General features: G+C 38.0%; 1 protein-coding gene across 1 annotated transcript in view; it reads right to left on the minus strand.

Moving 5' to 3' along the window:
* The window catches only part of OBSCN (obscurin, cytoskeletal calmodulin and titin-interacting RhoGEF), a 4979884-nt gene that overhangs the window by 627188 nt on the left and 4334397 nt on the right, over positions 1-18299 (minus strand). The window contains exons 71-72 of the mRNA XM_044066040.1: positions 15066-15187; positions 4770-4967 (exon numbers count right to left, since the gene is read on the minus strand). Of these exons, the coding sequence (XP_043921975.1) occupies positions 4770-4967; positions 15066-15187 (320 nt within the window). The remainder of the gene's footprint in view (positions 1-4769; positions 4968-15065; positions 15188-18299) is intronic.

An 18299-nucleotide genomic window follows, 5' to 3' on the forward strand; every position in this document is an offset into this window, starting at 1 on the left:
AAAGTGCAGTTCGATTAACTGTACTTTTAATGTTCTGACAAGGACCTATATATATATATATATATATATATATATATATATATATATATATATATATATATATATCTCTCAGATGATCGAGTTTCAGAAACTCAAAATTCATACGGAGGAGAAGGGATGAGACCATATGGTCGAGTTGCCGAAAACTCGAACATAAATAAAAAAAAAAAAAAACCCCACAAAAATCTACTTTTTTACATTTATGTAGGGGGACAAGCCCTCTTGCGCCCCTACACCCCCCTGCAAATTATGCATATCAAACTCCGAGATCGCACTACAGTGAAGAAAAGGGTACATTTCCTAATCCTCCCTGTATCGCAATCTCAATTCAAAAGCCTTGAGTTTTCAAAAACTCAATTATATGGTCTCGACCGTATGAATTTTAAGTTTCTGAAAACTTGATCATCTAATAGGGATTCATATCTACATTTTTAAGTATGCAAATAATGTTTTTGCTATGTTGTATAAAACAAAAGACCTCTACTCTTTTTGATAGGAACTGTGGGATCTTCTTCTTCTATATCCACCTGAACTATCACCAACTCAAGCAGATGGAACCTCAGTTAAATGTCTCACCCAAAGAATATGTCTACACAGATGATAGGATCTGGTCCCTTCACCACCTCCTTTTGTTTATGTACTAATTTTATTAACCAGTTTTAATGTTCCTGAGGATCATAGATGACTGAAAGAGTTGAGAGAATTTATGAGTACCAGTATCTCATTTGCATGTATGTGTTTTTGTTTGTCTTTTCTATGACCCTGCACTCTTATCCCCATAGACACTGCTATCCATACAACGTATAATTCATCTGTTGTTACAAACAGTGCTGGAGCTGGAAGGGAAATGGGAGACACAGATTTAGATACAATTGGTATCTCCACCAAAGAATTTTCCTTCTCATAAACCCTAAAACTGGAATCTGGAATGTCAGGGGATGTTCAGGCTAGGACCATAATGATCTTAGGTACCACTAAATTTTTCTCGTGGAGTCTTGCTATAAGTATCAAGAGAATCATAAATGCTATGAGACCTAGTATCCTGAGATATTCCCTTGCTGATACTTTTACCTGAGTGGAGAAACTCAGGAATATATCTAGATATAGATCTCCTTTTTCCTATGGAAGAAAATCTTTTTGAACTCAGGTTTTTAGGGAGATACCCAAGGAAAACAATCCTGTGTGAAGGCAGTTAAACAAGACTTTTGAATGCTCTCCTGAAACCCCAATCTGTGCAGTAGATCCCTCACCCAAGTGATAGATTCCTGATACTCTGAGAAAGAGTCTGCAAAGATAAGCATGTTGTCTAAATAAAGAAAATGTGAATACCTTGCAGACAGCAGTCACTTTGTAAATACCCTTGGAGTAGTGGATAACCCAAAGGGTAATGCAGAGACCTGAAAGTGAGATCCAGACACAGAAAATCTTAAGAGATGTCTGAATTGTGAAGCTACAGGAATGTGATGATGATCAGATTTCAAATTTAAGGTCACCAAAAAGCTTAAATGGGGAATGAGGGACAACAGGTTGTGAACGGCTAACATTCTGAACTTGGCCACTATCACTAACTGTTTTAAAAAGGAAATATTTTAAATGAATCTCCATGAATCCTCTTTCCTTCTCAACATCTCTCAGAACTTCTCTTGCAGGAATTGTGGATAGATCTGTCAAGGACAGAAAGAAGTCTGTCAAGAACTGGATCTTTCCTAGAGGAATAAAGGCCACCATGCCAAATATATTGAGAAAACATCCCAGGAATACCAGAGACTGACAGGGATGGATTTGCTGAATTTGTAGACCGAGGAAAGGAATGACACTGACCTCTACATTTTGAAGGATTCTTTGAAATGAATTGTCCTGAATGAAAAGGCCATTCAAATAAGGGCACATGTGGATACCTTGGAGTAAGCAGAATGCTATAATAAGGAGCAGACACTTTGTGAACACACTAGGTGTGGTGTAAAGCTCAAAAGGCAAATCAGTACATTGAAAGTGCTATCCCAAAATACAAAATCTCAAATATTTCCTGAAGTCTGGCTGGATAGGTATATGAAGGTATGCATCCTTCAGGTCCATGGTAACCACAAAAGCTTTGGGGAAGATCAGAGAATTATCATCTTGAATTCTAGAGCTCTCAAAAAGATGTTCATAATGGATAAGTCCAAAACTGGCCTCCAGGTCTCTTCTTTTCTTGGAACAAGGAGCAGCCTGTAAAAATCCTCTTCCTTTTAGAAGTTGAGGGACAGGCTGTATTACTCCTTGATGAAGGCAGTGATGATTGGTAAAAGCAACACTGATGGTTTAAAGGGAACTATGGAATTGCAGATGGGTTTGGAGGGAAGCTATCCAGACTGCTTCTTCACTTGGGTCAAGACCAGAAATTATGCACTGAGGATCTCTACATGTATGCATCTGTTGTCTTGCTTTTTGTAGACTGCACTTATTTACTTACTTACTTACACTTATTGCTAAGGTCTGTCCCACTAAGTATTGCCAATCTTTAAGAGAAACCTGAAGATCCAATAACCATATACTTCAGTTTAAACCCAAACAATCTAACCCATTTCATGGAGAGCTGTATACTTCACCCATGATGTTTTGTACTATGATATATGCGCACAAATGTTGTTGATTAGAATCTGGTTTTGTGTCCAGTGCATTTTTTGTATGATTTTAGCCCCTGTTCCACCGCACATCAAGTCTCCACTCAATCACACATTATGCTGTCTGACGGAGGCCATTATCCAGGCAACCATAAAGGTGCATTGCTCTCTCCCCAGCATCCCAACAATCAGCACATTTTTCATTTCTGTGGCATAATCCTGCTCCTGATAGAGATGTGAGCATAAGAGCCACTTACGTCTTTATGTCCATGTATGAGTGCTCCAACACATGCTGACAAAGGCTACCATCCACTGTTTTGATGGCTATAACTACATCTCCCTTATTTATGGCTCAACATTTTGTGATGATCCTCCACTCCCCAGCCAATACACTGTCATTGGAGCAATGACACAAGCCAGGTGGTACCCCTCCCCTCAGATGGGCACAGCCATCCACCCTATCCATGTCATAAAGTGGCCAAGTCATTATTCGAACATGCGTCAAATGGGTTTTAGTCAGGCCTTTATTCCTCTACTTCAGGGCCAGTGCTGTTTTTGCTAACTTCATTCCTTTGCACTATTACTCTGAGATTCTTCTTTCTTCCTGATTTGAAATGATCTTGATAAGAGTTTATAATTCGTCACAGGAGTGCTGCAAGCTAACAGAGAGGTATTTGGAAAGTGACAAAGGGTTCCTATAAAACAATGCTTCAAACACCTTCACTGGCACAAAGGTGACATCCCACGCTCCTGCAGAAACATTCAAAGTTGCAGTATAAGATACAGCTGCAAAGCATTATGTACTGCTCATCAGATGTCATCAAATACTCATCATGATGTTTAACAGAATGTTATTCACTGTTTACATTACAGTGGACCACAAAACAATGACATAGCAATTATAATTAAACAAATAGGTAAACATTTGTTCTTCTTCTTCTTTCAGCTTTTTCCCAGTTAGGGGTCACCACAGTGGATCACCTGTTCGCTCATGATTGGCAGTAGAGTTTTATGGTGTCAAATTGCCAGCCCGGCGCCCAACCTTCCACAGAAGGCACACACGCACACATTCAAACCTAGGTCCAATTTAGAGTGTCCAATCCACCTACAGCATGTCTTTGGGATGTGGGAAGAAACCGGAGCACCCGGAGGAAACCCACGCGACCACAGGGAGGACATTCAGACTCCGCACAGAAGGCACCCCAGCTGACAATCGAACCGGAGAATCTCTTGCTGTGAGGCGGCAACACTAACCGCTGCACCACTGTGGCTGCCCTAAATAGGTAAACATTTGTTAATCAGGTAAAATGACTGGACACACAGTCCCTTTTCATGGGTGACCTGTAAGCAGTATCTGGATAACTAATTTAGTCACAGTAACACAACAGGCAAATGGAAGCTATGGTAATTAAGTCCAAGATTACTGCAAGGACCAGGTCTAGCAGCGTATAGTAGTGAACTTCTGCACCAAACTGCCAGACCAAAATGGTGCAAGAGACAGAAGCATCATATTGCCTATTTGGGGCTCAGTTTATCATACTTTTTCTGCATTTGGGAATTAAAGTAACTTCATACTAACTTGGTTCCTGGATTAAACACAGCAAATGCAGTCCATAGATACAACAGGAAAGGTAAAGTAATAGCTATCCCTAAATCTATTTCACATCAAAGCAGTGTTGCTGTATTATGTGGTTTCCAGACCAAAGAATCTTGTTAAATGAAACATGTGTGAGGAAGCTGGCTTTGCAGTACAGAGGATTTGGCTCAGACTATGACCTAGATCTCTCAGATTCAATCAGCAGTGTGGGCACTGTAAGAACCAGCAGGGGAGAGATGGGAATAAGCTATCAAGTTCAGCTCATCCAAAACAAAAGAAATGGTTGCTCTGCCACTTCAGAAGCAACACATGGAGAAAGATGATGTATTCCTGTGCACAATGACCTGGGAGAAGGACCACTAGCCAAGCCAAGAATGGCACACACAAGCACAATGAGTGTGGGGAAGCTATTGGCTGAACCATGTTATCACATGACTGTCACTGGGAGAGGTGAATACTAGATAAATGAAAATACGGTTAAATAAAAAATCATGGAGAACATGTCATGCCATGTAGCTGTAGGTACCTACCTTGGACAAGCAGTCTGGCTGAAGAATATGCAGAGCCTGCCAAATTACTGATGTAGGTGGAGTACTCTCCAGTATCATCGTTGGAGACATCTAAAATTTCAAGTGAGTGGATGCCTTTTTCTTCAGTCACCAGGATTCTCTCAGAGGGATGCAGGGGCTGTCCATCCTTGAACCAGTGCACCCGAGGAGGTGGATAACCTGCAATGATACAAAAATATGAAAATCTACAAAAACATTACTTTAAATCTCAGGTCTGCAAGAATAAGGGTGCCTGGTATTAACCAGCTAAAGTGCAGCGAAATATGCCTGCAGTATAACAGTGGCACTCATTACAATAAAAATTCCAAATAATAAGAAACTGAAGTGAAGTTATAGGATACTTTGATTCTTACAAACAAAACTGAAATTTTTATTAACAAATAAAGCTACTGCCAGCACTGCAGCAATGGAGACATAGTCTTCTATCAAGTTGGTTACAATAATTCATTACTCTGGGATGGCATGAAGCTTATACAGTGTGTGCAGAAGAGGTTAATTAATATGGTGAGAGAAATGAAACACTATATATCATACCACTGGGCAACCAATTTATAACACATACACAAAAAGCACTATTGCTTTACACAATACTAGGCTTTCACACACTATATCATTATATTTAGAGAAAAAGACTGTGGATGGGTAAGACCATAGTTCCATGATTTCAGAAAAGTTATGTACTAAAACAGACTCACTTCAGTTTTTTTTTTTTTTTTCAAAAAACTTTTTATTAATAATTTTCTTTTAACAAAACAGATGATGAAGAAAAAAAAACAAACAGGTTATAGCAAGGTAAATACAATACAAACTATTCATATATATTCACAAATTATGCAGTAGAGATTAATAAAACAAAACAAAAACAGAAAAGAAAAAACATTATTTTAGATTGCCAACCTAACAAACTGCCCAATAGAAAAAAGAGAATATAAAACTAAGCATAAAGCACAAAATAAAACATAGCAATTGCAGAACACAGGATAGACTTAGATAGAGATAAGGAGGAGGGTATTGATCTTGGACCAAATTTTTGAATAAAGAGCACTCCTCTTTGGACTCCTAATAATGAATTTCTGTGCCGCCATATATGTAAGAACCATTGATTTAAAGTTGTTCCAACATAGCTTAGTGCGGTCCACCCAATTTTTTGAGATGTATAATTTCATGAGTGAACATAGAAAAACCATCACATGCGTGTCAAGTTTAGAAAGGGTACATATAGGAATATGGAGGATAGCTAGTTCCCAAGAAAGTGTAGATTTATGGTAACCCATTTTTTGGAGGCGGACCTTTAAAGATGTCCAAAGTTTATGAGTGTAATTACAGGACCATAAAACATGCATCAAATCAGCATAAGGCGCTGAGCAGCAGGGACAAGAGGGAGATTTATTAGAGTCAAACTTAGCTAATTTAGCCGGAGTGAAGTAAGCATTATTGTTAATCATTAACTGCGTATAGAGAAGGTTCTTGAAAGGGGAAAAATTTAAAGTGTTTTTTATGGCCAACAGTTTCTGAGAATGCGAAAGAAGAGGATTATATTTATCCCAATAATTTGAAAAGAGATACGTACTACTATTGATCATGGATGATAAGAGTTTGTACGAATTAGAAAGCATTTTTTTAGATATTAATTCTGCAACACAGATTCTAGTATGGAAATATTTTGTCCATTGTCTAAGAGATGTATGAATTTATAAGTAATGACATCACATATTTGTCTAATGATTGTAAAGTATTTCTTATTAATTTTTAGAATTTTGCATAAATTAGTCAATGATTCATTGTTATGTTTGAGTATATCCCAAACCAAAAGATTCTTAATTAATGGGAATTTGGAGAGATCAATAGGAAAATTATTAATTTTTATATTGGGATTTAGATGTAGGGGTTGAAGTAAAGGGAGAGTTTTGTCAAGATTGATGAGTTTTAACAAATTTTGAAAAGTATTAACCTTTTGTTTTAAATTATTTAAAAGTTTGAGGTTTCTTAAAGAGTCCTGCGAAAGATAGGGAAGAGCAGCTGGATTTAAATTCACAGTAAGAATTTGTTGAAACCATAATTTAGCCCAGTTAGGATAAGAATTATAGTCTGCTAATTTAAGTTTAGAAATGTATAATAATCTACTTGCTGAAATTATTGAATAATATAGATGAAAATTTGGAAGGCCCAAACCCCCTTGACATTTAGGAATGGTTAATTTATTATATGCAATTCTCACAGATTTGGGATACCAAATGAATTTAGCTAGTTCTTTACCAATCTTGGTAAAAAAGGACTTTGGTATTAACTGATCTATCGAATTAAACTGAAAAAGGATTCTGGGGAGTATATTCATTTTAATTATAGCTGCTTTGGACAAGAGAGATAACTTAAATTTTTCCCACCTGAGAATATCAAGAGATTTTAGACCAAGATCTGAGCAGATTATTTTGAAATGTAGATGAATGATTATGATCAAAATAAATCCCTAAATATTTGATATCGAGAATTGTTTTAAAGGGGGATGCAGGAAAATAATTTGGTTTATAACCTAAAGGATTAATAGGAAAGATGTGAGATTTCTGAAAATTTACCTGATAGCCAGAAGCTTTTGAGAAGGCATTAATGGAAAATTAAATCTTGTGAAGATCTGTGTTCGGAAGTTGAAAATAAATAATTAAATCATCAGCAAAGGCTGAAAGAATTATTTTAGTAGTCATTACATTGGGAATCGTATGAAATGTATTTGATTTTATATAAAGAAATAGGGGTTCAATAAATATATTTAAGAGGAAAGGAGACAGCGGGCAACCCTGTTTGGTGCCATTAGTTATTTGTATGGGTTTGGAAAAAGTCTTGTTTATCCATAGACAAGTAGAGGATTTACTATATAAAACTTTAATCATATCTATAAAGGAGGAGGGAATGTTAAAATATGATAGAGAATGAAAAAGGAAATTCCAGTTAACCCTGTCAAAGGCTTTTGCCACATCTAGCGTTAAGGCGTAAGTTGGATTTTTATCTTTTTTCAATAGATGAGTTAAGGAGTCTAGAGTTAAAGTATTATCCCATGTATGTCTACATGACATAAAGCCTGATTATTCCATAGAGATTATAGATGGGAGAACCTTTCTAAGTCTATTGGCTAGAAGCGAAGCTAAAATCTTTATATCAATATTTATTAAAGAGATGGGATGATAATTGTGTGGATCTGGTTTGTCCTTTTGATTTTTTAAAATTAAGATTGTCTTCGAAGTATTCCAATGAATATCTGATATGCCATATTTTATTACATAATTATAAACCTTCAGCAGGACAGGAGAAATTATTGAGGCAAAAGATTTAAAGAATTCAGCTGTGAAGCCATCACGGCCAGGAGATTTACCTAACTTGAGATTCGAAATAGTGCATTGGATTTCTTGTAGATTTATTGGAGCTGAGAGCATGTCACATTGAATTTTATTAATGGAAGGGAATTTAATGGAATTCAGGAAGTCAATCATATTATGATGTAGAATATGATCTGCATCACCTTTGGAATAAATGTCAGTGAGCAGGTTAGAAAAAAGTTGCATAATTTCCTGATCAGAATTATAAATCTTGCTATTAAAGAGCAGTCGAGATATTTTAGGGGGTTCTTGGGTATTCCGAATTATCTTTGCAAGAAGTTTAGATGGGGTTTGTACCCACTCAGAGTAGATTGCAATCATCCTTTGTTCAAAAATGGTTAAATTCTGATTATGTAATTGAAGTAAATGGATTTGTGCTTCATTTATTAAATTGTCTCTGATGGGGTCTACATTCAGTTTTTGTTGTTTTTCCAATTCACTAAGCTTATTCGTAAGTTCAATTTCTTTGTTTTTATACATTTTTTTAAGATAAGATGCTTTATTAATTAGAGTACCTCTAATATAGGCTTTACATGCAGCCCATTGTATATCTATAGGTATATTAGAGAGTTCAAGATTAAGATTAAGATTAGTTAGCGTTTCAGTGATTTCTTGAATTATATCCTTATTGCGAAGTAAATTATTGTTAAGTGACCAGTTATTATAAGTACATGGGGAAGTAACTTTTTGAATCGGGTTAATATTTAAAGATATCTTGGAATGATCCGATAAAGATCTTGGTTCTAAAGAAAGATTAATTTTAAAGTGTGTAAGAGATTTAGAGATTAGAAAGAAATCCAGCCTCGACCAAGATTTGTGACATTTTGAGTAGTAAGTATATAACTCATTTTTAGTTATATGATCTTTCAAGGATATAGGATCAATTAAATTAAGATCATACATTAAATCTTCCAAGGCAGAGGAGGGTTGAAGATTATAATGAGGAGATTTACTAGTACGATCTGTGTTAGGATCAATAACGGCATTCCAATCTCCTCCTACTATAATATAGTGGTCTTTAAAAGTTGCTAAAATATTGTGAATCTCTGTAATAAAAATATGTGGCTGGGAGCACGGGCCATATAGGTTGAAAAATAAAATTGGCTTATTAATATTGGGAAAATTGGATGAAAATAAACACCATCTACCATCTGCATCAGATCTTACATTAAGGATGGTACCTTGGAAGTATTTTTTGATAATAATCGCTACACCTCTAGCATTTGAACTATTTCCTGCAGAAATAATGGATTTCACCCATTTCCTTTCACGGTCCTTAGCCCAATCCTTATTATAAGTGTGCGTTTCCTGAAGAAAACATAAATTTGCATGAGATTTAAAGACCAAGTGAAAAAGGAGTGCTCTTTTGGCTTTATTTTGAAGACCTCTAATGTTCCATGAATCAACCAACAAAGTCATGGTATAGTAAAAATAGATAGATTGAACTTATAAGTGCTATAGAATGAAAGGATTAAATTGACTACATTTGAAAAATAACAAACTTGAGAAAGGAAGGTGCAAATATAAAAAAGAGACAAAGAGAAAAGGGAGAAAGACATAAAGAAGAAATAATTAGGGCAGAAATGCAGTTCCTTCCATAAATCCCCGGTGCCTACCCACCCCACAAAGCTAGTGGAAGGAACAAACATGTAATTAAACACAATTTTTTGTGTTAGGTTAGCATAATGATTCTTAACATATGAATTAAAAAAAAAACACAAATTAAAAAAACTAGCAATACAGCAATATATACATATATACAAAACAATCAGTTTCCAAGACCAGGCTATATTAGAACCCAAGGCGAACCTATCCATGAGCTCATAAAAATTACAACTTAAAGTAGCCATGTTAATAAGTAAAAGCAAAGGCTACACTGGTCATTAAGTAATATAAAGAATCATCTTATCATATTGTCAAAAAATAATATGTCACCGCTGAAAAAGAAAAGTTTAGTTGTACAATAAATTAAGAACACAACACTAGAATAGGACAAAACACTTTTCTATCCTATATTTGTCATATATACATTGTAGAATTGTTAGTAACTAAGAAGGATAAAAAGCAAAAGGAACCTGATTAAAATAAAATAGAACATAATAAGTACCACTTCTTTTAATTATCTTGCTAGATTCTTAAAAAGAAGAGGAAAAAAAAACAATGTATAGTAATTATTTATACAGTACTAAACTATACTTACGGACCCTTATAGATTAACATTTAACTATATCAATGTCATACTTAACAGTCACACATCTACTAGATAAAACTTTTTTATGACTCACTTCAGTTATAGCCACAAACTGCTCCACAACTTTAAATGCCCACTTATAAGTACTGCATTAACTTGACACAATCCTTTCACATACCCTGTGTCATCCAAAGAAATGTTCTTTCTACAGTTATTCAGAAAATATAACTGGCATGCTGACGGAATATTTTAATGAATATTTTACACTTTCTGTCTAAGCTGCAGGATGACCTAGTGGTAACTTCAAAGACTGAATGGCAGCATGATAATTGGGACAGTAGATGTACTGAAAGTTATATTGATATCACTTCATATTCTACAATCTAATTTTTCCTCCCCTTATCTCACTCAGTTGAAGAGGTAATCTAACCTGTAATATTCCACCCGCTCACAATTTCAGCCCTTGGCCTGTCTGTCCTCTTTCATCTCAACTGGTATATACTCTATGCCAACCCACTCTTCCTTCCTCCTCATCTCCTGATATAACTCATAATCATTCACTGCTGCTCAGTCTCCATCCATACACAACCTTGTCTAAGTCACCAAACACTCAGTATTGTTCTTGCAACCCCTTTCTGCAACATTTCACTCTCCTTAACCTACTGCTTTATGCCTACCCAGGTTTTTACTGCCTATACAGTGACACATTTCTTATGTTTAATCTACTACCTATATCTCTCATAATTAAATAACTTAAAAATAAACAAACCAATGTCTGGACCATCTACCCACTCCAATTATAGTAACTACTCAATGGCAAATAAATTCTGAAAATAATCTTGTTTACTGTAGGGTGCATCTTTTTTTTCTGTTCCCCTTCCTCCCCAATGGCAGACTATTAGCTAACACCAGCTCCTCTACTCATTCACTGGATCTACAAACCTACCTTTTCCCCCTCAGGGCACAACTCAATTCCCATCCAGCGACAATGACAGTGAAGAGATCAAGGATGCTGGTGCAGTATCATATTGTTCCCAGTGAGTGTAACCTCTGACACTCTGCAGCAGCCTTGTGAGATATGGAATGGCTGCCTTCAGGATGTCCATGCATGCTTCTGTGCCTGGGCAACTTCCCAGCAAAGTGGCATACTGCTTGTAACACAGAGCATACCAGGCTCTTAATGCTGCTACTACAGTCAGCATACAGTAGGTAGGCCCCTCCTCCCAAGACGAGTCAGCCATCGTAGGTCTCTCATTCCCATCCTCCCCCTCCCAGTCCCTCCAGCACTCATGCTGCCAACTGAACACGGCTTGTCTGGACCACAGTCAAGGCTGTATCACTCTGTGCCGTACGGCTGGGGCTGTTCACTGCTACTACTACACTATTCTCTATTGATCAACTAGTTGTTTTAACTTACCCAAGTAACTGTGTAAACTTCCAAAACAACTTACACTTTTCTTAATTTGTGAAATTTTTCTTCCTTTCTGGGACACTGCTGAAAACAGACTGAGCAGTTTGACTTTCCACTTACCAAAGTATCAGTCAATCAATAAATAAATAAGAAAATACCTAAATAAGAAAACAATTTTCTTTAAGAACACTGAAGCATGACATTTTCTGCTTGATTTTGGTGCTGGATAGAGATTCTTAAAATCTGACGAAGAGGGAATGGAAGGGAATGGATCAACGAGTAGGGAGAACTCACTGAGGGATAGATGGAAAACCATTTAACTAGACTGTGACATGGGTTTTCCCATTTTGAAGTTTATACAGGAACATACAGCGATGCCCAGAGAAGGAGCTACAAGTCTCATATGAAGCTTGTTCCATGATGAATTTAGACTTAGTCTTGTGCAGCTCTCTTATCCCATCCATAAAATGTCCACTTTTATAAACTCTATCCCATGCTGGTTTAAAGCTTTTTTTGCTGTACTACATTCCATGACATTCTCCTATAATCTGAGCAATTACTACATTGTTGTTTCTCTGAAGCAATACATCCACACATCCATACTAACATCCACACATCCATACTAAATTAGTGTTTATGTATATCAAATCCGTATCCATCTTCTCTCCAAGGCCTTCCAGCTAAGCTCTATTCTACCAAGCCTTCCACTCGCTATCCCATACATCCATATTACATCACCCCTATTTCCTCTTCTGCAAATTAACCACACCGGCCACTCTACATACAAAAGATGATCCATTTCCATTATTACTGTTACAAATCTTATATGTACTTTCTTCTCCAGCCTGACTTCTGTTCTTCTGAATATTCTGCAAAAGTGAAAAGATTACCCTAACTATGGAAAGAATAAAGCCCTGTAAAATGGAAACTTGATTTCAGGGGTGGTTACTAGGTGCACCAAAATGTAGTTCAGCAACTCATACTTCCACAAAACTGACATAGAGCAAAAATAGTCTTCTCAATTACTGATGGAGGATATGTGTGGGCCAAAACCACTATCCCAATCAGAAGATCTTCAAAACATGGGATTAAGTTGCTCCATTTAACTATATGTAGGTTACGGCAAAATGTCCAGTTCTAGCATTTTTTGTTGCTGCAGAGGAATAAAGTCCTTGTTGCAACCCAAATTTGATTTGTATCTTGGGCACCTGTGGGAGCTGGCAATGGGAGGAGAATGAGAATGACAAGGCTTAGCCTGTTTACTTTTCTTCCTCTTTCTTCTGGTGGTGGTGGGAGTGATGGGTGGAGGCATGAGCTGAAGGTATGCTTTCTGGAGTACAGAGATTCAACAGTGGTGCTTCTCTTCAAGGTGGGAGTACAGCCAATTGATCATTTAATACATGAAGGCACAGATGTACTGTAATGGCAAAAAAACATATTCCACTCCAATAAGAGTGTGCAATGAAAAAAAATTAGTGCGCAGTGTAGAACACATAAGAGGAAAAGAAAAACACTTTTTAATTTTCATATGACATCTGCCAATCCCAGTCCATTTGACTCTTAACTCCAGTAAATGGGTGGTTTTATTTGCTGACTAGGAAATGCAGCTTCACAGTCAGCCAGAAGATTGGGTGGGGTGCAAAAAAATCCATTTCTAAACTACCCCGCACTCTCAGATAGCTGTGAAGAGGGAACTATATTTTACCCTGAGCTGCAGCAGACTTACAGTTGGTTCTATAAATTAGGAAGGTGCAGAATATACAGGCACTCCTTCTGCTTGGGACATGTGTGGGTTCTTCTCTGCTGTGTAATAAAAGAAATAGTCATCAGTCAGCAAGACTGTTTTCTTTAGAAGTGGTTTGCTGAAATGTGATTTGACTACAGGTTCACAAGAGATTACTAGGTTAATGGCTCAACAGCCCTTACAAGTCTAGCCAGTTTTACCTAGATTTTACCCAATTTTCTATCCATAGGGGATAGATAATAAGGATCGGCAAACTGGATTTTGACTATTTTTGCAGACTGCCTCTGTCCATAAGAGACATGGGTGCCAGCCCAGGAGAGAATTTGCAATTTCACATCCACTGGTCCAGAGGCACTTGAAAATGGTCAGGGCAGGTCTCTGATTCATGTGAACAAGAAGCCTATTCCAAAGGAGGGGCAATCTCTGGGACACATATCTGTTTCTCCAGCATGATCTATTCATGTCAGAGATCAGATTTAGATCTTTGGAGCTGGTATGTCTTGTGCAGTTAGTTTTGTGTATATGCAACATTTCTATCAGGGATGGGTCAGAGACTGTCTTGTACGTCAGGCACAATAAGTCCTCAGTAAATGGCAGAAAGCTGAATACAGTGATAGAGCTTTTAATCGATCCACATATTACATGTTGGTTATAACATGTATTTTTTGGTGAAAAACCTCTGAGGATGCTCCAATTGTTGCAGATGTCTGGCAAGGTGCATGCCAAAAGGTGCACTGCACTCGATCATTGGTCTGATGTGGGCTGAGTACAGTGGTATTATGACATCCTTAGAGCTACATGCCATGCTCTTATAAGCTGAGCCACATAAAAGGATTTCCTCACCACTGTGGACACATGGTGGTCAAAGTTCAGAATAACATTTATCTGAGTATACAGATCCCTCACTACTGGCTCCACTCTTGGGGGGGGGTGATGTCAATGTCATAATTTGCAGGGGTATTTGCTTTCCCAAATGGTATTACTATTCATTTCTTTGCATTTAGTTTGAGGCCATAGCTCTGACTGCAATTTCATGAATTGTACTGCTATCAATTTAACCACCTAGATTTTGTTCCTCAAGTTATTTACTGTAGCATTCAGCTGTCTCTTGCCACTGCATTATCACTTTGCTTCTGAAAATTCATTTAAGGAGTGACAAAGTCTTTTTTCACCCGTGTGATTACCAACACCTTCTAATCTATATTGTATTCTTGTTTTGGATTACTGTAACAAATGTTTATAATGGTGCACTTAAACACATTAAAACTCAGCTGCCATCCTTCCATCAATGTCAACAGCTTCACTAAATCACTCCTCAATCTTGTTCTCTCTCCTATCATCTATAGTTGGTCCAGGCAAGACATTTCTTTATCATGGTCACTGTAATTCACTTGCTTCACTACAAAATGAATGCTGCTGAAATGGAGTTGCTAATCTGTAGGAAGTTACTCTCATTATTACAGCAAAGAGGAAATGGTCGCAAAATACTCTGGTTATATTTGTTTTCTGAAGCACTCATAAAACTGTCTTATGTTTGCTGTACCTTTCAAATGGATTTGAAACTTGGTCATTGGTGCCCCAGGTGAGACAATAACATCATTAAGATCCTCCAGAATCTGTGGCAGCTGTTCTTCTTCTGCTTGTGACTCAATCCCTTCTTGTTCCCTGTTCGGACAAGAAAGAAATATTTGAAGAAGACAAATGAAAACAACTACACACACATTAACATACTCAAACTGTGGATTCACTGATTCATTTCAACATGGTTCACATCACATAACTTCTAAGAAGTAATTGTGACAGTAGTACTAGAAAGTAAAAATAGATGTCTCCAAGATGTCTGAGGTCTGTGGAGGCTACCTTACTGACTCAGAAGAAGAGAGAAGAGAACAACAAGCATGCTCTACATGCATGATCAGCATAAGTAACATTACAAACGCCCAAGATTTTCACTATTGTTCATAACCTGTTAATACACCCTGTCACCATATTCTCATTACTAGCCACAATATATACAAAATCTTCTGCCTTATATAAAATGCTCAACAAGCACCCCCCCCCCCCAACAGCACCACCAAGGAGTGTGAAAAACATCACTCTGCTCCTCCACTGAAGCAATAAGGACTGGTCAAACACCCTGTTCCTGCAATACTGTGCTGCCTTTCTTCATACAGAATTTCTCACAATACTGTTTTTAAGAGGAGACTGGTGTTCTTATTAAACCACAACCTTATCAAAATAACTACACAGGGAAAAAGTAGAGCCTAAGGAAATACCAATATTCTTACAAACATTATACAGAAAATACATTTTACAAAAAAGGAAACAGAAGGGTTGTTGTTACTGAAAAACTACATTGGCTGCCATCACCATAATATACAGAAAATATTTACTTTATTGAGGGCACTAAAACAGATTTATTCTAAATGATACAATGACTAATTTATTAACCTTCTAGTATTGCTAACTTAGTTCACAGGTTCATAGGTAGGTACTAGGCTATTGGCCCTAGGGCCTATATAAGCCTAGTTAAATGGTACCCTGGCTTTTGCCACCCAAGAAAATTATTTTCCTATGCCCCTGTCAACCAGAGCTACAGAATTGATCCCCATGGTGAAATTCCTATCTTCCATCCAGTCATCAAGATTTTTCTTGAAGACTGCTAAAGAGGAGATTTGTTTGATATAGATAGGTAGTTTATTCCAGGGTATGGGAAATCTCTGGGACAGGAATCTATCACTCCAGCATGTTCTGTTTATTGTGGTGACAAGGTTTATGTCCCTAGCGTGTAGCTCGGAGGGACTGGGATTTCTTTAAGTGGAGCATGTCCAACAGCTCTGGGTTTGACATAGCAGAGATTGCCTCTGAGTAGGCGATATGCGACAGAGTAAAGCTGGGTTTTTTTGAGACGGTCTGCATAGGGCATATGTTTGAGGCCAGTAATCATCTTTGAGAGGTATTTCTGTGGCCTTTCCAGTTGTTGTAGATGTCTTGTGAGATACATACCAAAAAGGGTGTTGTAGTCTATAATGGGTCTAATGAGTGATGAGTAGAGGGGAACAATGACCTCTTTTTTCCTGGATGAGAAACCTTTTGTGACGAGGTGTGCCACGTAGAAGGATTTCCTGACTACTGTGACAATGTGATTATCAAAGGAGAGACTACTGTCCACCTGTGTCTCAAGGTCTCTCATCACACTTTCAGTGTTAAGTAGACTACCGCCTATATGGTAGTTCATGGGTACAGAGTTTTTACCAAAAGGGATGACAATGCACATTTTGGCATTGAACTTGAGGCCATGGCTTTGACACCAGGCATCTGTCTCAGTGAGGCCCTTTTGTAGGATGTCCACATCGTTAGGAGTTTTGATCATGGTTCCTAGTTTGCAGTCATCTGTGAACTTTGTTAGCCAAAGACTTTCTGTGTTAGCCTGTACTTCAGAGAAGTAGATACCAAAGAGGAGAGGACCTAGGACTGAACCCTGTGGTACTCCACTTGCCACTGGTCTGAAGTTGGATTTAGAGTCAGCTACTTTCAAAGGGTGGGTTCTGTAAGTGAGCCAGTTGGCAACCCATCTTGTGACATAGGGATTTATACCTAGTTTAGTGAGTTTATCTATAACTCCAGAGTGGGGGATGGTGTTGAAAGATTTAGTGAGATCTAGATAGGCTGTGTGAACCACCTTACTGTCATCTATGGCTTTGGTGGCCGCTTCAAAGAAGTCTATCAGGTTTAGGAGACATGATCTGTCTTTTACAAACCCGAACTGGGTAGGGTCCAGAGTTTGGAGATTACCAATGTCATTGTTTATAAGTTCCATGATGATACATTCCATAGCCTTGCAGACCAAGCTCATCAGGCTAATGGGGCGGTAGTTCCTGGGGTCCGTGGTGGCTCCCCCTTTGTGGAGTGGGATAACCGTTGCTGTGTGCCATTCAGTGGGCACAAAGCCTGAGGTGAGGCTATGAATGAACATGGTACTTAGGTGGGGTGCCAGTTCGTTCTGTAGTTCATGTAGAACGCATCCTGGGATGTTGTCAGGTCCCATGGATGCTGTGTTCTTGGCTTTAGAGAGTGTGTTTTTTACCTGTGCAGCCGTGATTACAGGAACTTTGCATTCTTCCGGTCTAGAGATGGGCCCTTTAGGGGATGAGAGACGGGTAAAGTTAGCACTGAACCTATCTGCCAGGATGTTGGCAATATCAGTTGGTTCTGTATATTTAGTGCCATTGTGCTGTAACTCAGAGCAGATCTGAGTGTTGCCATTGAGATTCTTGACATAGTTATAGAATGCTTTGTGGTTGCCTTTAGAATCAGTGGTGACTTTGTTTTCATAACTAGTTTTGGAGGATTTTATGAGGGATCTCAGCTTCTTACTGAGGCTGACCACAGAGTTCCTCCAATCATGGGATTTTACTCTTTTTTTTGCAACAGTTTCTTTCGTCTGTTGTAGAGTTTGTTTATGGCAGGGGACCACCAGAATGGCTTTCTTTTTTTTGGAGGATAGCATCGGATTGCACGATCCATGCACTTGCGTAAGTACTTATAAAGTGCAATTGTATAGGATTCAGCAGTCATACCTCTATTGTCCGTCAGCATGGGGTCCTGAAGTTTGCCACTTCTGTCTTAAGAAGTGTGAAGTTGGCTTTGGAGAAATTTTTTACGGTGGTTTCCCTAATGGGGGGGGGGGTGGTATGTGGATGCATAGGGTGATTTGCTTGTGGTCGGATCTGACCAATGAGGAAATGACCTCTGGTGTGGAACACCAGTTTGCCCA

This window comes from Protopterus annectens, chromosome 3.part0, assembly GCF_019279795.1.
Source record: "Protopterus annectens isolate FY-2018-M chromosome 3.part0, PAN1.0, whole genome shotgun sequence".
NCBI classification, from domain to species: Eukaryota; Metazoa; Chordata; order Ceratodontiformes; family Protopteridae; genus Protopterus; species Protopterus annectens.